The sequence below is a fragment of the Rhinatrema bivittatum genome, chromosome 7, assembly GCF_901001135.1.
Source record: "Rhinatrema bivittatum chromosome 7, aRhiBiv1.1, whole genome shotgun sequence".
Classification (NCBI taxonomy): domain Eukaryota; kingdom Metazoa; phylum Chordata; class Amphibia; order Gymnophiona; family Rhinatrematidae; genus Rhinatrema; species Rhinatrema bivittatum.
In genome coordinates this window covers 138,582,946-138,604,902 of record NC_042621.1, presented here as the reverse complement: position 1 = coordinate 138,604,902, position 21,957 = coordinate 138,582,946, and the positions used below count along the sequence as shown (strand labels likewise).

The 21,957-nt window shown below is 44.4% G+C and overlaps 1 protein-coding gene across 1 annotated transcript in view; it reads right to left on the bottom strand.

Annotated features, from left to right (window-relative positions):
• CALB2 (calbindin 2) overlaps window positions 1-21,957 on the bottom strand; it is a 147,662-nt gene that overhangs the window by 27,858 nt on the left and 97,847 nt on the right. Inside the window, exons 6-9 of the mRNA XM_029609236.1 lie at window positions 20,895-20,972; window positions 12,464-12,519; window positions 7,949-7,988; window positions 5,232-5,285 (exon numbers count right to left, since the gene is read on the bottom strand). Of these exons, the coding sequence (XP_029465096.1) occupies window positions 5,232-5,285; window positions 7,949-7,988; window positions 12,464-12,519; window positions 20,895-20,972 (228 nt within the window). The remainder of the gene's footprint in view (window positions 1-5,231; window positions 5,286-7,948; window positions 7,989-12,463; window positions 12,520-20,894; window positions 20,973-21,957) is intronic.

Genomic DNA, 21,957 nt, shown 5'->3' with positions numbered 1-21,957 from the left:
GAGAAGGTACAGAGAAGGGCTACCAAAATGATAAAGGGAATGGAACAGCTCCCCTATGAGGAAAGACTAAAGAGGTTAGGACTTTTCAGCTTGGAGAAGAGACGGCTGAGGGGGGATACGATAGAGGTGTTTAAAATCATGAGAGGTCTAGAACGGGTAGACGTGAATCGGTTTTTTACTCTTTCGGATAATAGAAAGACTAGGGGGCACTCCATGAAGTTAGCATGTGGCACATTTAAAACTAATCGGAGAAAGTTCTTTTTCACTCAACGCACAATTAAACTCTGGAATTTGTTGCCAGAGGATGTGGTTAGTGCAGTTAGTATAGCTGTGTTTAAAAAAGGATTGGATAAGTTCTTGGACGAGAAGTCCATTACCTGCTATTAATTAAGTTGACTTATATAATAACCACCGCTATTATTAGCAACGGTAACATGGACTAGACTTAGTTTATGGGTACTTGCCAGGTTCTTATGGCCTGGATTGGCCACTGTTGGAAACAGGATGCTGGGCTTGATGGACCCTTGGTCTGACCCAGTATGGCATGTTCTTATGTTCTTACCCACTTGATTCAGATTCCATGGCCTTAACGCTTTGTCTAATTTTTATATTCCTGAGTTTTCAGAGTGTTGAACAAAATTTTAAAAAGTTGGAAGGATTTCCTTCTTTTCAGTGGGTAAGCCGGTGTCCCAAGGAAGCAGTTAAGGGGGTCTGGGAGTTTTTCCCAGGCTCTGCCTTGTCTGTGCACATTCAGATTGGTGCAGTGGAGCGTGGAACATTTACGAGTTAACGCATGATCCAGTCTTTGCATCCATTCTAAGGAAGACAAATCTGGCAGCTATTGTTCACTCTTTAGTGACTAGTTGGATTGATTATGAACATGTGTTATACCAGAAGTTAGGGAAAAAGAGCTTGAGACAGTTGCAAATTTGACAACACACAGCAGCTAGACTTTCAGTGAGAAATAAAAATGAATGACCATGTTATGCCATTGCATTGGCCATTGCATTGGCCGACTGTGGGAAAGTTGGATTGTGTTTAAATTATTGTGTGAGGTGTTTAAGGGATTGTAGTGGGGGGTGGGGACGACCCATGAGGTTGCTGGCCTGGTCAGGTCTCACGGAGGTTAGGTTAACTCTAACAAGACCAAGGGCTTTTAATTACTTTGTACTGCTTCTTTGGAATGTTATGCTGGAGGAACTGCGTTCTGAGGCAGTCTATCTTTCAGCTAGGTGACTTCTTCAGTTTGGATTTGGTTGAGCTGTGTTAAATTGACTGTCAAGATTCTGGCAGGGAGGGGCGGGATTTAACGTTGGGGGCAAGTTTTCCGGTGCTATGAAGAAGATGGTATTGTGGAAAGCTACTCATGTCATGCAAGTGGCTGGTATGGGTCTTTGTAACTCGCTCTGAGCAGGTGGAGCATGTTAAAAAAAAAAAAAAAAGGAACAAATGTATTTATTTATTTAATATCATTTATATTCTGCCACTCTAGAAAGATAGCAGTGGAGTACAGTAAATATTAAACAAATTCTAAAAACAAAAAATCTAATCTGCATGCATAGACATAATAATATCTTGCTACAACATGTATTTTTTTTCTCCTTTTGCCCATATTTTTGTTCACAGTCAGGTTATAATAGACACTCTCCCCTGTTCCTAGCACTCTTTTCCTAACATCTGCTATATCCATAATAGTACAGCCCCTGCTGACAAATCTTATTTAATGTGGCTGTGTGGATTCATCACTTAATCTGTTTGTGCTCCGCAACTAAATACAGCGCAAACTTTTCTTGTGCTGAAATCTGTACTTTTTAGGACAATATCAGAATGCAAGAAAAAATGACAAGCACAGAAGATCTCTAAGGGAGAGGAAGGGACTATACAGCTGTTCAGGAGATGTGGATGGGCAGACCGGATGGGCCGAACGGCCTTTATCTGCCATCACGTTTTATGTTTCTGTGGTTCTAGGACCACTTCAGGGCCAAGCTACACATCAGCACTGTGTTAGACACACACATGATATGTTAACTTCTGCAGATGGGTTAGTTAATACCATACTTTTCTATGCAGCAAAACCACTTGGCAACATTTTCATGATGCTTTTTTCTCTTTCTGTCACTAGCACGTACGTTTTGTGTGTGTGTGCACGCGCGCACTAAGATACTTGTTTTATTAATTACGGTAACCATGGTGACAGCACTCATGTGAACATGCGATGGCGCAGCACACACCCACTTTCGGGTTGCAGTTGAGATGGCACAAGGGAGAGAAAGGGCTCGGATGAAGGCAGGGTCTTGCACCTGTACCTCATGAAAATGTCAGCAGGAGACTGAAGTGTTGCATCAGAGCACAGATACTTGCTCCTTTGGATCCTGGTGTGCTGGCTTATTTTGGCCTGTGACATATCTGCCACAAAACAGCAGGGACTTGCTGATTAAAAAAAAAATTGTTACACTTCTAAACAAGTAGCAAACTGAGATTCTTGGGCTAATTATGATCTGGTTATGACAGAATGCATTTGTTCCCTCTTTTAATTCCCCACTCTCTGTTTCTGCTTTATGAGGAGCTTCTGTCACTACTACCTGTTCCTGTCATCAGCAGGTGACAGGTACCATACAGCCTCTCAGGTGTAAATAGAACACAGCCTTCCTTAACAAACTTTTCACTACAAAATAATTAGGTGTGTAAAGCAGTAATGGATTAGACGGTAACTTTCAAACGTGTGAGTGGGCGCGTGCCAGATTTGCAGCAATTTTTCAACATGTACGCACATACGCGTGTAGGTTATAAAATAGTCCTGAAGAGTGCTCCTAATTTTACAAATGTGCGTGCAAAAGACGTATAATGTCCGCTTTGAACCGTGCAAATGAGAGAATTTTATAACAGGTGCACGTCCACTCCACGATCAGTTTCATTGTCCACCCGTTTGCCCAGTCTACAGCTAGATCCTCCAGACTAGCCTGCACTCCCGCCAGTTAACCCAGACCCCTCAAACACCTCAGAGATACCTGGAAATAGTTTTACTGAGACTTACACCTCCTCCATAGCAGAAGTAACTTTACACTCAAGAATCCCTGGGCGCACGCCCCAGGCGCGTAGGTACTTGCATGTACATCCCTTGACCCCACCCCCAGAATGCCCATGCTCTGTTCATGCCCCACCCACATTCCACTCCTTTTTTGTCCAATGTGAAATATTTGCGATTCAGGACTTGGGCGGCCTTTAAAATTGGGTGGACACGTGAATGTGCTACATGCACTCATATCTCCAGATTTAGGTGCATGCCCAGCTTTTAAAATTCACCTTTTAGTGAGCAGATAGCACCTGAAGTCACATGCAGTTCCAAACTTTACTTTTCCAAAGAATAAGCGTTTGGAGCAGCTCCTCCCCAGTATCTATTTGTTTGTTTGGTTTTTTTTGCTTTAATCTCCTGATTGTACTTCTGTGACTGACACCATAATAAGAATAGGAGGTGGACACGTGAGGTACAGCAGTCCTCTCAGCTCAAGTCCCAGAATCAGGTCTCCCATCCATGGCTAAACTGAGAAATCACCCAGAAAGGTTTTGGAAACAGTACATTTATATAGAACAGTGCATCTCTTCCCAAATGCACATATAAAATGTGCTATAATATTTCATAGCATACCTAAAAGTCATTGGTGTTATAGTACATTCTGTTGAGCCAATGACTGAAATATTAAAACTTTCTGTATTGCTGAAGGCAAAACCTTTTAAAGAAACAGCTTATGCTAAAGCAGAGGTTCCCAAACCTATCATGGAGGACCCCCCATCTAGTCAGGATTTCAGGATATCCACAATGAATATGCATGAGAGAAAATTTGCATTCTATGGAGGCAGTGCATGCAAATTTATCTCATGCATATTCATTGTGGGTATACTGAAAACCTGACTTGGATCCTCCAGGACAGGTTTGGGAACCACTGCTGAAAGGAGTTTTTCTGCGTTGTGTAGGGCATAAGCCAGTTACCTTAAAAGGGCTGTACAGCTGTACCTAATATTGCAGGCCTTAGCAACAAAAACTGAATCAAAAGCCTGCAGGCCTATGTAGCAAGACAAAATGGGAGTCGAGCCACGTGACTGCCCCTGCTGTTTCAATGTGTGAGAAGAAACAGAGAAGGAGAAGGAACTGCCATTGTTCTTCCTATCAGAACCCGTCTTCACTTCACAGTTTGCTAGTACACCCCGAATACAGAACTGTTAAGCCATGGCCTTGACAGAAACTTTGTATCTATATCTAGCCATGAAGCCAACATCCTCCACAAATGTTTGCCAACACATACCTCATTACCCTCTGTGAGTGGTTTTCTTCTTTCAAACTATGACATGTTTATAATTTTGGATTGTGAATGTTTTCCTGTAAATCGTTTAGGATCGCTGATAGTGATACATATATTTTTAAATAAATAAATAGGCTGAGATGAAGTGACCTCGGGAGCTCACCAATCGCATGTTTATATCCAAATAAGATTAACATTTGGGCCCTATGCATCTGCATATGTATGAAGTCCCAAACAGAGAAAAGACTTTTCCTTATTCATGCTGCAAGCTTGGCCCAGTTCTGCTCCATAACTGTGAAGTGCTTGTTGGCCTCATGCTAGCCCAAGCCTTGACAAGTTAAGCCACCTTCCCCCCAGTCCTGGCTGCACCGCATCTGTGAGCGCTCTGGGTCCTGCCTGAGAATGCAATTTGTCTGCTGGAGGTACAGCTGGATTGCCTCCCTGCTGAGATAGGGTCCCTGATTTACCAGGAGTGTGATCTGCTACTGCAGCTGACTTAGGGTGAGATCACTGACTTAATTAATTATTACTGGGATAGCCAATTGGCAATGCATATTGACAAGTGCAGATTAACTTTGAGTTAATGCAAGAAAGTTTGCATAACTTTTGCCATAAGAGTGTTTGCTCTGTTAAACCAGAAACTTAGAACAAATTATATCCATCATTTACATCATTGTATGCTTACACCACTATAATGAAAAAAAACCCAATCATCTGCCTCAAAAACCAATGAGCTTGTCTCATACGTTATCTGGTTTTCATATTAGGTAAATCACTGTAGCCATTCCGCTTACAGCTGTTCTTGTCTTTCTCTAATCCCGACATGCATTACCTCATACATACAAAGACAAAACCAGACAATTACATATTAGACCCATATGCACTCAATTTAAACATTTTTTTGCTGTGGTTTTCTCCTTTCCATTGTTTTACCTTGTCATAGAATGCAAAAATTGAATTGAATTCGTCGGAGCTCAACTTCATTCCCTGCAAAAAACCAAGAAGTATTAAAAACAAAACACCGGTGACTCCTCAGAAGAGATTAAAAGAATAAAACAGGATGCAAAATAGTTGAAAAAGAAGGGAGTGAGGGTAAACCTAAAAGACAGCATCAGCAGGAAATCTCTTAACGCCAACCTTCATTGCCTGAGCTCAACCAGGGTGGTGAGCAGGGCCAGAGCCCAGGGATGAGAGACAGCACACGAAAGGAGCAGCACACAAGTAGCTCTGGAGATTGGCAACAACACTGTATGGTGCCCACAGTGGAGTCGTGTTTCCTGCTTGGCAGCGAGAATGTGCCATCCTGCAAGTATGACACCCACCCCCATCTTCTGGCACACGTGCATTGAAGGGTCCAGCCCCAGCCATCCCACTGCCTGCGAGGTAACAATAATTCCCACAGACAACACTGCGGGGGAGAAATCAGGGCTACAACGTGAAAGAACCTATCAAAATTTCACGCTTATACGAACTTGGATTGGTAAAAGAGACCTTGGATGTGAAACAGGCTTTGTATCTGAGGTAAAAAGGTCTCACATGCAAATTACTGATATCCCCAAATTAATTATAATTTAAAGGGATTGCATAAGACTTTTAAAGAATAAAAGACATATGGCTGGCAAAATTTGGCACCCCCTTCCCATCGCCAACCCCACTGTTGGTTGTTGATGGTGCTTCCTCAGCTGATAATGCCCTCCAGGCTATTGCCTCTTATCAGGCTTCCACCCCTGTAGGCCCTGATGGGCTCTCACCACTGCTGATACACCTGCTCACTCATACAGGGACCATGAGCCCATAATCCCTGTGGTGATGTGACCCTCCAGCTCCTCCCTTTACCTTGCAAGTATGCCCAAAAGAGGGGAGGAGATGGGGTTGTGGTGTCCCAGGAATTGTGAGCATGCCACAGCCCACAAGCTCGATCCAGAGCCGACCAACATGGCAGTGAGGAGCTGGGAGGGTGCCACAGCAGACAGCATGAGGGAGATGATGAGGGAGTGTTGCTGAGGAGGGGGGAGCAGTGGCTGAGAACTGCTACCTGGTTCATCTGATCCTGAGAAAAAAAACTCTCTAGCAACACATTCAGACAGCTCAGCTTATGGGATTGTGCACATAAGGGGTAAAGGGGGGAACTGAACCCTCACTTCTCGATCGGAGTCATTTTTCAGCTCCTCCAATGAATCCCGCAGCAGACTGAACCATCTGTGCCTCACGCGACCAGGCACCGCAGAAGGAGCATGACCTGCACCTACAGGCAACAGTAGAGTTGGAGGTTCGGGGGGAGGGATAATGGCAGCACTGAATGAGTCAACAATGGAAGAGGCTGCATTGGAAGCAAAGGTACTTCGGAGTAATGCTGAATCCCAGCCCGGGTGAACAGGGGAGTTTCAATTTCAATTTGAGAGACCCCCCCCCAGAGTTCAACCTAGAAGTGAAATGGAAGTCACTTGTGGGGCTGAGAAAGTCCCTTTACTGCCAGATTATTGATAGTTATTGATAAGAATTTTGGCTTAGAAACTAAGGTGATTTATTTCAAGAGAGATCAATGGAAGAGGTCAATGTCAGATCAAATGTCAAGTTCAAGTGTTGGAAGGTTAATACTGAGAAAATGTTGAGGATACAGGAGAGTAATAATGAAAATCTGCATTTATGTGCTAAGCTTGCTAATTTGGAAAATGTTATAAAATGCCATAATTTGCAGGTTATAAATATCTGAAAAGTACCCATAGTATCAACACTGGAGGTGTTCAAACTTTATTTGATGGAAATCTTAAAAGGTTCCATCACAGTCTACCCCTTCCAGTCTCAAGAATTATCTTCCACCATTTAAGAAGAAGACTGTTCTTAAATGGTGCTGAACTGTCTTTGATTTCTGAGAACAGCCTGGATTTGATGGCAGAGGCGTCAGAGGGAAATCTTGCTATTCCTTCTATGTTAATTGTCTCCCTGGCTCTGAATCCTGATAGAGATTGGTTGCTTAAATTGTGTTTTAGGCATCAGCAAGAGTTATTTCTTCAGATAAAAGTCCGGGATTTTCTTGATGTACCAGAAATGTGTAGGCAGTTTCTTATGAGGCTAATGACCCTTGAGTTGGGATCCCTATTCCTTTTTTAAAGTTTCCATGTAAATGTTTAATAAAATTTCTTATGTATTTTCTGAACCAGGTCAATTTCACTTTTTTTTTTTTTTGAGTGATAAGATAGTGAAGGATGGGCAGACTCTGGTCCTAGCACAACCATTGTTCCTTGCGTGATAATTTTCTTCTAAGAGTATGGAATTGGACTCTCCAATATTGGTGGAGGTAAAGCAAGTTGGGGAATATTGCTTATTGTTGATTCTTTTTTTTTGTTCTGTTAACTTGTTTTTCTTTCTTCTTGAGTTTTTCTTGAAAAATTAATGTGAAATGCACAAATACAAAAAAAAAATCCAAATCCAGGGAAATGTTTCCCACTGCTTTCAGCACTGGAAATGTGTCTTCATATGTTTAAAGTAATCTGCAAACCACCGTCTTGACTCCTGCTTCACTTTTTATAATATTTCTGGTAGACTTTATCTCGTGACCCATCTGTACGCCGGTTGAGACCCATTTACCCTCGGTGTAGGAACCACTGCAATAAGGTATCAAGCCACAGCAAACAGGAGATGACATTTACCTGAAACTTCAGCAGGAAGTTCTCTTGCACGGGAAGTAGTCTACAAGGAGAGAGAAGAGAAAGGTACTGAGTGGTGACTGCTTCAAGGGAAGGCCATGTGCAATCTGCATAAGGGGATCCAGACAGCAAGTAACTGAGAGGCAGAGAGAGGCCTGACTGTTTCATGTTTGCTCTACTTTATCCCAGGGTTTTCAGTCTTGATTTCCTAAGATCTGAAGAATCAGATGAGGATGACAGGAGAACTAATTTTTTTTTCTTTTAAATGCCTTCTCTGATGTTCTCTAGGCAACTTCCCTATAATCCCCCAACTTTCCTAGGACTGAGAGTGACTGTGTATCAGTATCACAAACAACAGTACAGTCTGATGTCTCGTTCATTTATTGGAGGAGGAGGAGGAATAGCCTAGTGGTTAGAGCACTGGGCTATGAACCAGGAGACCAGCATTTGAGTCCCGCTGTCACTCCTTGTGACCTTGGGCAAGTCACTTTACCCTCCATTGCCTCAGGTACAAAACTTAGATTGTAGCTGAGGCAATGGAGGGTACAATCTAAGTTTTGGGAAATACCTACAGTATCTGAATGTAAACCAATGTGATATCTCAGATCAAATGTCAGCATATAAAAAATAATTGTGGGGGAGCATATGATGTCAGTGTTACAATCTGAGTTCCCCCTCAATTTTCTGTCGTACTTGATGCTGAAGATATGTTATTCTTGCCAGGCGTTTGCCTATGACTTCTTGATAGGGAATTCAGAAACCCTTCGTGAAGCCCTCAGATAACACCTGGACATCTCACTGTCTAAGACAGAGTAGGAAGTGGGGTTCCACTCTAGCAACGCAAGGGGGGGAATGAGTCTTGAGGAATTGGGGGAAGGGAGCGAGGGCATTTCTATCTCTGACGAGACCCCTAAAATAGGGCCTGGTCACTAGAAATGGGCCTTTGGAGAAATTCAGAGGGGGGGGGGAGAGGAGGAGAGGAATGCCCTTGGTCTCTACACTTTGGGGTTGAATGCTGTTTATTATTTATTTATTTATAAAGTTTTCTAACCACCATTAGTCAAAGGTCAAGGGTGGGTTATAGTAAAAACAATCATAAATGATAATCATTACGGGTGAGATTTATTAAGAGGATGGTATCTCTCTTTAAGTGGGATTATGTGGGAGAACCTCTAGGGGGTACTCCTGGGGGAATTATGTGCAAAAACTTTCAAAATACCGTACATAGTTATTAAAAATTCTGCAAAATTCTGCATGTTATTTATCAAAATGACACAATAAGTGTCTTTAAGTAATAATTTCCATGCAATACAGAAAAAATTGCTCAGTGATACAGAATTTCAAAATTTGTATGCAGAATTCCTGCAGAAGTACTGTAAAATTACATACGGCTTTATCCCTCAGATCTTCATTGCCCGAGCTCAACCAGGGTTTTCTCTCCCCTCCCTTTCTCCCTAACACAGGCTAGCCACCCTCCCCCTAGTTTAACCCCCCCCCCCCCCAGCTCTCTTCCCTTGCCCCCTTCCCACAGCTCCTCTTTGCCTCACTCCCAGGTTCAGGCCCCCAGCTTATCTCTACCTAGTTTCCAGGTTCCCCCCTCTCTCCAGGTTCAAACCTCACCAGCTCTTTCTCTCTGACACAACCTCCCCTCTCCGGCCCCATCCCAGGTTCAAACTCTCCTCTCCTAAAGCTCTCTCGCACTCTCTCTGCCTTCCGTTCCTTTCCAACTCACTTTCTTCCTCTGGGTTTAACCCCCTGCTTCCAGCTTGCTTTCCTCTCATCCCTTTTTCAACCTTACCCCCCTTCTGCAGCTTTCTTGCTCTCTCTCCCCCCTCCCCATGCAGGGCTCAGGCTCCAGGATAGTTTAAAAAAGAAACACATTTGCGGACAGGCCTCAGTAGGGTATGGGGATCAAAGTAGGGGTGGGAGCAGAAGAGTGGGGACAACGCTGGGCAAAGCGACTGTGAACAAGAAAGCTGCCCTCAGCCCATCAGCTGTTTGCTACTGGGGGGGGGGAGAGAGAGAGGCAGAGGCTCCTCTCCCCCTCCCTTCCTCTTCAACCCCCGCCAGACTAATAGTCACCTTCCTCCTGTTCCTGTTGGCACTAGAAAAGTGTAAGATGGTTGCCTTCTCATTCCCCCCCCCCCTCTCAAATCTGCACACTAAATGTCAAATTCTGCCCGGGTGTCTGGCTTCTGTGCTATGCAGCTGCGCAGAATTGCCCCAGGAGTTAGGAGAAGTGCGGAAGGGCAGAGTGTGAGCGGGTGCATGGCTGATTTATGAGAGTTGTTCAGGGGGAAGCTGGCTTGAAGTCTCTCTCTCTCTCTCTCTCCAGCAGCGCCATGGCTCCAGGAGGCTCCTGGGCAGTGCTTTTGAACCACCTGGGAGGAATCGTGGATTTTCAAGTGTGGGTATCTCATTCCTTGATCGGAAAGAAGATGTGAGAGGATTTGTGAATAGTGAATTCTATCTCTTTTGAAAAAGATGGACTAAAGGCTAGTCCCTCTGCTAAAGGGGAAGGAGAGAGAGAGGATTTGTTGTGAGGCTCTGAGGGACATTATGGGAGGAAGTGAGTTTTGCTGTTGTAGCTGGTGCTGCTACTCATGCTGTAGGATGCCGGGTTTTTTTGGGACATCAGAAGGACGGGTGGCTGTTGGTGCACAAGGAATGGGCATGCTCGAAAGTGACTACCCATGACTGCTTTCAAGAGAAATGGGGAAGTGCAAGGAATTTCTGAAATAACGACGACATTGGTGAATTATGGCACAGTAAGTATAAACAGTTTGTTTATTCATGGAATACTGCACCAAATAACAGAGTAAGCAGAGATATCACTTTTTGTTTCATTAACTGTTTTTCTCTCACAAGTGTCTATTTCTCTTCTATTTCTACCTGGATCCAATAAATACCTGTACTCAGTGATGGATTTAGGATTAGGCCTCCCCTAGGCACTGTTGGTGTTGTCGCAGCCCCTCCCCCCTCCCCTGGACAAGGGATAACAGAGAAGAAGATCTAAGGCACTGCTTCCAGGCTCATCTTCTTCCCTCAGGCCCCTGAATGACAGGAGGAAAGGATTAGAGAGAAGAGTGGCTTTCCTTTGCTCCCCTCTGTGCTCTGGCCTCACTCCTCTCTTGCTGTTCCCTACACACTTCAGGAGGGGAGGGGGCTGGAATAGGGAACAGAGCAGTTTTTCTTTGTTCTGTCCTTTCCAGCCTCAGCCCTTCCCTCCTGTTCTCTGCACTGGAAGGGGAGGGGCTGGAACCGGAAGCAGAAAGTTGTTCTCTGCTGAGTGAGATTCAACCCAGCAAGAAAGCAGTAAATCTTCAGCTGGCCTGCTGCCTCCTCAGATTTTTTTCTGTCCTAGGCACAGGCTTGTGTACCTATTGACAAATCCAGGCCTGCCTAACCCTATCTTGCCTAGGATGAGGGTAGAAAAGTAGTAGGGTTAGGCCTTCTGTCTGCATAGGCCCAGGGTGGGAAACCTATTGTCAACATTGCCAAAGCAATCAGCTGGAGCTGTTGCCAGCAGATCCATTGGCTGCCACCTCTGTCAGAACAGCTGGGAGCCACTGCTGCTGCTGCCACATCCATGATGTTCAAGAAGGGAAGTTCGATTGGAGGTGGAAGGCGGGCAGGGGCAGACAGTGCCTAGGGGTGGCTAAAAGCTAGATCTATCACTGGTTAGGGTAGGATAGAGGTGTGTGGAAAAGGTCCTATAACACCATCATTTGTATCACTGTAACTTTTTCTTTTCATTAGTCATCCCTGATTTCAATACCTGTGACCCAAAGATACAAAGACATGAATTCCAGCCCACAGGGAATGTCTGCGAAGGCATGCCATAATCCCAAGCCTCCATAAGAAGCCCGGCACGGGTGTTACATGAACCCATGCCTCCATACAGTCCCTGACACGGGTCTGCCACCAACCCAGGCGGGTGCAGGAACCCAGGCACAGCCTCGCCCTGCAGGGGAACTTTGATGGAGGTGAAACGTGAACCCAAGCCTCCATAGAAATCCTGACTTCCATGTACCACAAACACAAGCTTTCGCAGGAACTCTAAGACATGCTGTGTCCACAGGAACCTAGACTACAAAATATAACTCAAAAGTGACATTTGAACCCCACCCCTCTCCCTGGATCAAACAGCACTGCTTCTACAGTGACCTCGTTCCTGGCTAGTCAGATATCACTGACTTCTTGCACCAGGCTTTGTTTCTGAGGGGCTTCATACCAGCAGGAACCGAGTTTCTTTTAACAGGTTTATTATTTCTTAACTTACAGTGGAAGCTCAGTTGTTACCTTTTTGGTATTACCACTATATATCTGTGACAGTCCCGTGTCTCTGGTAACTTAAGTCCAACAAGGGACTGCAATTACTATAATCAAAAAACACGAAATTGGGTGAACTGAGATTGGATCTTGATTGGTTATAGGGAAGCCATTAATACTGTTTGCCCTCTCCTCTTTCCCCGCAAATGCTTACAGAGGCAGCTGATGATGTGTGTTGACTCTTACCTTGACATCTCTGACAGACACAACTTCCCATCTCCATTCAAGTCAAACATTCGCAGCTGCAGGGACAGAAACAAGCAGCTCATTACATTAATATTATTTTTCTCTCTGTTGTGCTTTCTGTCAAACTTCTAACCTTGGAGCCTATGTACTAAGCATTTTTCCCATATGTGCACAATGGAAAAAAATCTGTTAACATGTCCAGTCCAACTTGTGTACAATCTGCTTTCTGTACATGAATCTCTGTTACATTGAATTCCCCACATGAAGTGAATATTTCCTGTACGTCTTCAGTTGAAAAGTAAGAAACAAACCTTTCAAACTGCTAAGTCACTGATAAGTGAGATTTCTGTGACTGCCAGTGACTGTGTCTGCAAGGGTTGTTAAATCTAGTTTGGGGTAATATTTGGTAGCACTATGATCACTTATTTGCAGTCTTGGCTAAAGTACATTGTTGCTTTAAAAGCTTTTTACTGCTAATAGATGTAAAGAAATAAAAAATCTAGCTTGCATGTCCACCTGTTGGAAGTGTGGACCCTTAGACTGAGGGGGAGTTAGCGCAACCTGGAGGAAGGAGCCCTGCCGGTCCCCACCGTCGGTAGGTGGAGTGAACTGTAGTGGAGGCCCAGCTGGAGCTTCACCAATACAAGCCCTCGTTCCCCTTAAGTTGAGCCCTTGGGTTCCAGGGCCAGCTGGACTTAGGCGTAGGCCTCCTGGTAGATGAAGATCCGACGAGCTGCAAGTGAAATAGGCCAATACAGGAAGAGCACGCGGAGTCAGGTTCGGGAAGAGGTCTAGGCAAGCAGCGAACAGGCGGAGTTGTGATTCAGGCAGGTGTATGGGCAGGCAGCAATCAAGATGAGTCAGGAAGCAAGCCGGAGTCAAGCCAGAGGGTCAATCCAAGGAGAAGCCAGGAGCCGGTCCGAGGTCAAGAGCCAGGGGACCAATCCAAGAAGCAAGGAACAAGAAGGGTGGAGAAGACAAGACGCTGGAGACAGATGAAAGGGAACATGACCTGGAAGGCAGGAACCAGACGCAGGGAAACAGGAACCCAAGGCAGGAATACTCTCCAGAAGAAGAATCAGGAACAGGCAAGCAGGTCAATTCTCTTCTGTTACACGAGACAACCTATTGCCAAGGCACCGGAGGAAGGAGAGAGGTGGCCTTATATAGGCCTCTTCCAATGATGGCATAAGAGGGCGCTGCTGGACCATTACCATCACTGGCCCTTTAAAAGTGGGGGAGACAGCCTCATGCGCACCTAAGGAGGCAGACCCTGAGGCTAGGAGGAAGGCGGCCCCTGTCCTGAAGCTCCGTCAGCATCCTGCTGCATCAGGAAGAGAGAAGCAGGAGCGGCGTGCCTCCTTGCTGCGCTCAGCAGAGGCCACCAAAGTGGGCCCGCCAGGAGCAGGGAGAGTGCGGTGTCGGAAGACCACACGGCCAGGTCCGATTGGAAGGTAGGGGCAGTGGGCCGCGGAGTTGACCTGCAGTCCGCAGAGCATAACACCACCTGAATCAATATTTTACAAGTGGTGATGCCAAAACTGACTCTCACTGAAACTCTGCAACAATGTCCAAGAAACCAATGGATTCCTTCAGACTCTATCAACTTGTCTTTTAATGCAAAAAATTCTTTCTATTCAGTGAAAATTATTTACAAACAAAGAGGATAGCCAGTTGTGCTACCAGGGCTCCAGATGTGGCCAACTTACAGGGTGCATTTGCAGATGAGATTATGATTTGGAAAAGGGACATCAACGATATTTTCATGAAAGTATACTGCAACACAAATCCAAAATGCAGCCCCCAAAATAAATGGTCTCTATCAATGAATCCATCCTTTCCCCTCAGGTCTTCTCCATGGGGCAGGGATCTTTCCTCACCTGGGTCTATTCCTAGTATCTGTTTGGTAGGGCAGGCTAACGTTTTGACTTTCCATAGCTTTGGTCATTTGGCTGAGCTCCTTTGCCAAACAGGAACTCGACATAAATTCTCTCCTATTGCATAGTCTCCTTGCCCAAGAACTCCCACGAACACTAATCCTCCTTGGACACACTTTAACAAAGCCTCTCTCAGACGGGGATCAGGTATCTTCTTTCATCTCCCCTCCCGGACCTCTTCTTGTCTGCGCAGACTGGAATCCCTTCTCCTGGACTCCTAGACTCTTTCTTCCCAGTAAGGCTTGGTCAGCCCTGTCCCTGGGTCCCAGCCACCTGCCCTGGACATAAACAGCTTCTCCTAGAATCTTCCGTTTTGGAGGGATAAAACCCACTGTCACCATTCTGTGGGTGCCTCTAAGACTCCAGCTACTGGAATCCTACTTCATAACTCCTCCTGCATCACGTGGGAGCAGTCCTATTACTCAAACCCCTTCCCATTTGGGAGTGGCACACATACGTATCACACCTGCTTACACTAACATCTCCACAGGGACAGCGTCTGGTAGAAACCTCTGAGACCTACTACTGGCTACCAGGCTTGTGGAGGCCACTGCTGCCATACCAGTAATGTTAGTAAGGGGCAGAATTTAGCACCCCCTTACAGAAGTTTGTTCTAATTTCAAATTACAGTCCCAGTCCTTAGTAAAAAGATTTTTGAAGAGCAGTTATCCCTTTCATGCAGTGAGAAATGTATTTTCCTGTGAACCGACGGTTGTTGTTACAAAAGAATGTTAGCAAAAGAGATTTGTGGCGTTATAAAATACTGCAATATTCTTTCATGATGTAACCCCTGGGTGGGATAGAACCCTGATGCTGTCCCCAGAGGCACAGAGACATAAAATAGACCCTCTCTGCAACCAGTTCTTCATAGATAGCTTTTACTTCTGAGCTCCAGGGCTCCCTGTGGGGTGAAGCATAACTTTAAGGCCCTTTTGCATTAACCAACGTACACAGATCTGGTTCAGACCCTGTAAATAGCACTGATAATCTCCACAGTCTATAGCAGCAATAATCACACTGAGAAGCAATGTGGTTTCCAACTTCCTTACTGAGAGGTGATTAAACTGACTGGATTGTTTACAGCACTAAGATGTTAAATAAAGTTGATGAACAATAATGAAAGATAAAGATTAATAAACTTTTTACCTCATTATTCTAGTAAAAACTGAATTTACGGACGCCAATTCCTTAACAATTTATTTCCTTCTCCTTTCAAATACTCAAATTGAAGAAAGCATAATCCTTCTTCCAACTCCCAGTTTTATCTCAATCTTCTCCCCACTGTAGAATGGTTAGAATTTATACCCAAATTATTAATCAGAACACAGCAAGTCCCAATTCTCATCCCTCTCATTAGATCTCCTTCTGAAAGCACCAGTGAGCACTCTTCTCTCAAGTGCAGCACGCTCAAGTCAGTAGAAAAATAACTCTTGAACACTACCTTCAACTCCTTCCCTCTTGCAAATGACAGGAATCCATTTCTCCTTGATGAAAACCTCCACTCTTCAGACTCTTCCTAGGTGAGGCACCTTTTCTCCCAATGGTTTAGAAACTGGGTCCCTGGTAAAAGGACACTCAGTTCCAAAAGGAATAAAAAATGATTATGACTCAAAAAGAAGGAAAAAACAAAACAAAGGGTGAAAATCATTCCTTATCTCCCAATTGAGAAGATAGTCACTGAGGGAAAACAACTTAAAAATGAAACTCCTCTGCATTGGGTCACAAACTGATCTACCCACTGGAAGTGAAATAGCGAGCAGCAGAATCTTCCCTAGCCCTGGATCTAACCTTAGACAGGGCCTCCCCATGTCCTCTGTGAAGGGATACCAAGACTCTCTCAGGAAAGATTTCCAAAAATGAATAAAAAAAAAAGTAAATAAGCCAAAATAGGTCAAATGGTTGACCCAAGGAGGGCAGATCAAGAGAATCTAACCAAAAATGCACAAAGCACATCCACTGAAGTGTAACTGAAACCCAACTAAGAATCGACAACAAAAATTCACACCCTAAGCTGGTGGCAGGGGTTTATATACTGATAGAGCACACCATCTGCAGCTCCCACATGGAGTCAAACTCAATCCTCTCTTCACTAATTCTCTCTGAACCTTCCCAGCTAGATAGTACATTCCTTCTGGTAAGGAACCAGAGGTTCCTTACAATTACACCCCGTTTTCTCAAAAGATATTCGCTTTGCCTTTACTACACGAAGAAATATTAGGTATATGATTGTTTCTTCAGTGATTTAAAGATAAGACACATTAGTGGTTTTCCATCCCTCCACGGGCCTTATGGGGGCAATAAAGGTGTTTATGTAGATAAAATGCATGTTTAATCACATAAAAACATGATTTGAAAATTGTAGTCAAGCTCCTCTTCCCCGCCCCCCATCCCGGGGTATGTTGATAAAAGTACATACACAGCTTCTCAGAGTATTTGCTTTTACTTGAACAAAGAAAAGGGTGGCGTTAGGTCAGGAAGTGAAAATACACTTTCATATCTTGCATACTTTGCATCTGCTTCCAAGCATGAGGGTACAAATGCATGCCAGGCTCCTCATGGCATCTCCCTTTGAAAATGAGCTCGCAGGCTGCAGGAACTTGGTTCTTTATTGCTGTCACTGGGAGCAGTTTCTCCAAATGGGTTTGCTTTGCGCATAAGCCATGGCATGTTAGGAACGATGTCAAGGTCTCAAGTTTACTGCCAGTGCTCTTCTTTATACTTGCAGTGTGCCAAAGAGAGACTCTTTCTGGAGCTCATAAGATGTAATATATATAGGCAACATATCAATGTGTTCCTGGCAATTCTTTTTAAGCAGGCTGATGGGACTATTTCTTTATTTTTCTGTCACATTTTCTTGGCCTCTGATTGCATCCTTAAGTACTTAAGGATCTTTTCTGATTCCATATGTTCCACAGAATAGTAACTTGGTACTGAAATTTCTCCTCTTATGCCTAGAGCAAGTCACTGACTGAACAAAGGCCTCATTTCTTGAATAAAACAGTCACAGCAGGGATTAGAGTTATTTGGTTATTTTGATAGCTTATTAAATAAATAAAGTCAAGAAGGCCCCAGAAGTACATTGGCTCAGCACTACAGTTGAACAAGAGAACAAGGAAGGGAATCTGGCACCTAATATAGCATTGGTCCAATGGGATTTGTAAAATAGCTGGGCAAAACAAAGTGTGGGGATTTGTCAGGCTGTTTCATTCCTTCCAAAGCACAGCAATACATCGTAGGGCAACCTTAACAATACCCACTGACATCACAGTAGGTCTTCATTGAGCTTTCAACTCACCTGAAAAGCTTAAAGATTTATGTTGCTACCAACAATGCACTATGACATGACAATAGTTGGAGAGGAAAGAAAACCACTTGTCATTATGGACTATAACAAAACTAAAGATGGCCAATCCACGATACGAGTACCTGGCAAATTCCCCAACAGTAATTAAATCCCTTGCTACTAATGCTAGTAATAAGCAGTGGCTATTCCCCAAGTCAATTTGATTAATAGCAGTTTATGGACTTCTCCTCCAGGAGCTTATCGAAACCTTTTTTTTTAACCCAGTTATGCCAATTGTCTTAATCACATCCTCTGGCAATGATTTCCAGAGATTAATTGTGCTATTTGTTAACTTCATGGAGTGCCCTCTAGTCCTTATATTATCTGAAAGTGTAAATAACTGATTCACATTTACCTGTTCCAGTCCTCTCATGATTTTATAGCTCTCTATCACATCCCCCCTCAGCTGTCTCTTCTCCAAACTGAACAGCCCTAACCTCTTTAGCCTTTCTTCATAGGGGAGTCATTCCATCCCCTTTATCATTTTGGTCACCCTTCTCTGAAACTTTTCCAGTGCAATTATATCTTTTTTTGAGATGTGATGACCAGAATTGCACACAGTACTCAAGGTGCGGTCTCTCCATGGAGCAATAAACCGGTACTATCACATTCTTCATTTTATTCACCATTGTTTTCTGCCATGGTCTGGCAGGCTGGAGTCAGACAGCACCCACACAGAGGCAGTACAGGGATGCAGCAGGGCCGGCGCATCCCAATATGTGCCCTAGGCAGTCACTTAGGGCACTAGCCATTAGGGAGCAGCAATATGGGTCTGCGAGTGAAGCCCATCCCATCATGGCCAAGAGGAGTAGAAACTCAGCGGACATGCATCCTGCTCGCAGCCGAGAAATACAGACACTTGGCGGGCCTCAAGCAGCGCCCATCCTGCTCATGGCCGAGAGAAGTAGAGTCTCTGTGGTCCATGAATGGCACTTCTATGTGTGTCTGTGTGACTGAGAGGGATTGTATGTGTATGAGAGAGCAATGGTGTTAATAAGAGAGATGGAGGGTGCCTGTGTAAGGGTGCGTGTGTGAATGAGACAAGGAAACCTAAGTGTGTGTAAGAAAGAGGACCTGTCTGAGTGAATGAGGTCAAGGCTAGAGCCGAGGCCTGCACTGGGAGGGGGGTATGGCCGCAAGGCAGAAGGTTTGCCTAGGTCACCTAATATCCTTGCACCGGCCTTGGATGCAGGGCAGGACTGGAGCTTGCCTTCTACCTATCCAACCTCTTCCCCTGCAGATTGAGCTCTTGGGTTCTGGGTGCTGGTAGGGCTTCTCTCCAGCTGTACATCATGGTGCAGGCTGTGAGCTGGATACAGGTATGGGAGCTGGTCACAAGTACTGGTCACAGAGTTTGGGCTGGGGCTTAATACAGATTTAGCCTGAATGCTAGAACTGGCTGGGGTCAGATACAGACACAAACTGAATGCAGGGACTGACTGGGACTGGATACAGATACAAACTAAATGCAGGGACTGACTGGGACTGGATACTGATACATACTGAATGCAGGGACTGACTGGGACTGGATACTGATACATACTGAATGCAGGGACTGACTAGGGCTGGATTCAGATACATAATGAATGCAGGGACCGACTAGGGGTGGATACAGATACATAATGAATGCAGGGACCGACTAGGGCTGGATACAGATACATACTGAATGCAGGGACCGACTAGGGCTGATACAGATACATAATGAATGCAGGGACCAACTAGGGGAGGATACAGATACGGACTGCAAAGACTAGCTGGGGCTGGATACAAATACAAACTGGATGCAAGGCCTGACTGGGGCTGGATACAGGATACACACAAAGACAGGAACCAAGATAGGACTGAGACAACGATAGGACAGGACTGGACTAGACAGAACAGGAAATAGCAAACGGGGAAGTCCAACATGGCACAAGGCTGGCCAGGAGAACCCAGCAGACCTGGAGGCCATAAGGTAATATAGAGAGGCCCAGAGAGCCACAGAGCAAGGCAAGGAGTCCCGGGAGGCCACAGAGCAAAGAAAGAGGTCAAAAGAGGCCATAAGGCAAGGAAGGAGGCAAGGGTAGGCCAGAAGGCTCAGTTAGGTCACAAGGCAAGACAGGAGGCCTGAGTAGACTGCAAGGCAAGACAGGATAGCAAGGACAAGGTGGCTAGGTCAAGGAGCCAAGGTGACTCGATGAAGAGGCACTGAGGTATTGAGCTGGCTGAGGTGTAGTGTGACCAGTGAGGATGTGAATGGCAAAACTGTGAGGGAAACACAGGGTGGGGAGGTGGGGAGGTAAAACCAGGGCACAATGAGCCTGCATAGCAGGCAAAACCTTGACTCTTTCTTAATAATTTTTAACATTCTATTTGTTCTTTTGACCGCTGCAGCACACTGAGCTGATGATTCCAATGCTGATTGGATGACTCTGTCTTCGACTGAATGAGCCAGGTCTGTTGTTTGAATGAGAAATCAGCTTGCTTGGAACAGCAAATTTTTTCGAGAAAGGCGGTGCCTGTTTCCTTCCTTTGTTCAGATTGATGGACTGAACAAAGGAAGAGTACAAAACACAGATAATCTGACCAGGCCAATCAGAATTGCATTGGTTTCACTGGATTTCAAAATCCTAGTATCCACCACTGACACATTATTGCTTCCATAATACAAATAAACTTAAATTAATATAGAAAATGAGTCAGTGGAATGTTATACAAAATAGATGACTTAAAATAAATATGAAAAAGATGTGAGACAAGATGATGGAGGTTGGCTCCAATAATAAAAGGCAAGTATTGAAATGAACAAAAAAGATAGTTGGATAAGTTGTTGCCGGGGGCTGAACAAGCCAAGTTTGATTTTGTTGGATTGTCTATGGTCCTAGAGTCCTACTCTTCCTAGAGAAATGAGAGATACAAGCCCATGCGTGCACTGTGGTAAAAGCAGGACCGCATGGGCCTGCCGCCTAATGCCACAAGAGTTAGCTCATGATCTTAAAGTCTTCCTAGGGTGATGTAGGAAGTGGCCGTTATTGCCAGGACTGGGAATGAAGGCAGCAGAAGATCCATCATTGTAGATAAAGAGGGAACTGCACAAGGAGGCCCATTCACGTGCCCCATGACCATGATGAACACTTTAAAAAAAACCGTAGATAGATTTGCTTAGACTTACTATGGTCTGCGTGTATTCCAACAGCTTTTTGTCATCGTATGGCCGGTTTGCCTTCTTTAACAAATCTGACAGGAAATCCTGAAAGATAGAATTGACTTATTACAAAATGTCCTGAAATATATGTAGAGACCCTTGCCAGAAATTTCCCTCCCAGACTTAGTACAGTCCTCCCTTGGATGCCATACGCTCAAGCATGCAACAACGCAGTGTTCGGCGAGCGACACTGCAATGAAAGAATATGAAAGCAGAGTCGTCCGATGGGTGACTAAAGGTGTCTCAGGCGTCTGGGTGCATCATACAGTTTTAGATGCTGTCACACAGGAGATCAATTAGTACATATACTGTATTGATTTCTGGTATTAATGAAGATTAAAAGGAAGAAAAAACACTTGCTTTCATAATGGAGGATTGTTCAGTTTAATCTCCTTGCAGAATGAAATATAAGATAATATATTTAAATAACAGTAAGAACATAAGAACATAAGAAAATGCCATACTGGGTCAGACCAAGGGTCCATCAAGCAGAGCATCCTGTTTCCAACAGTGGCCAATCCAGGCCATAAGAACCTGGCAAGTACCCAAAAACTAAGTCTATTCCATGTAACCATTGCTAATGGCAGTGGCTATTCTCTAAGTGAACTTAATAGCAGGTAATGGACTTCTCCTCCAAGAACTTATCCAATCCTTTTTTAAACACAGCTATACTAACTGCACTAACCACATCCTCTGGCAACAAATTCCAGAGTTTAATTGTGCGTTGAGTAAAAAAGAACTTTCTCCGATTAGTTTTAAATGTGCCCCATGCTAACTTCATGGAGTGCCCCCTAGTCTATCTATTATCCGAAAGAGTAAATAACCGATTCACATCTACCCGTCTAGACCTCTCATGATTTTTAAACACCTCTATCATATCCCCCCTCAGTCGTCTCTTCTCCAAGCTGAAAAGTCCTAACCTGTTTAGTCTTTCCATTCCCCTTATCATTTTGGTAGCCCTTCTCTGTACCTTCTCCATCAGTTTCAGTTCTTTTTTATTTACTTATTGCTAAGGATAGATTTTTCTGTC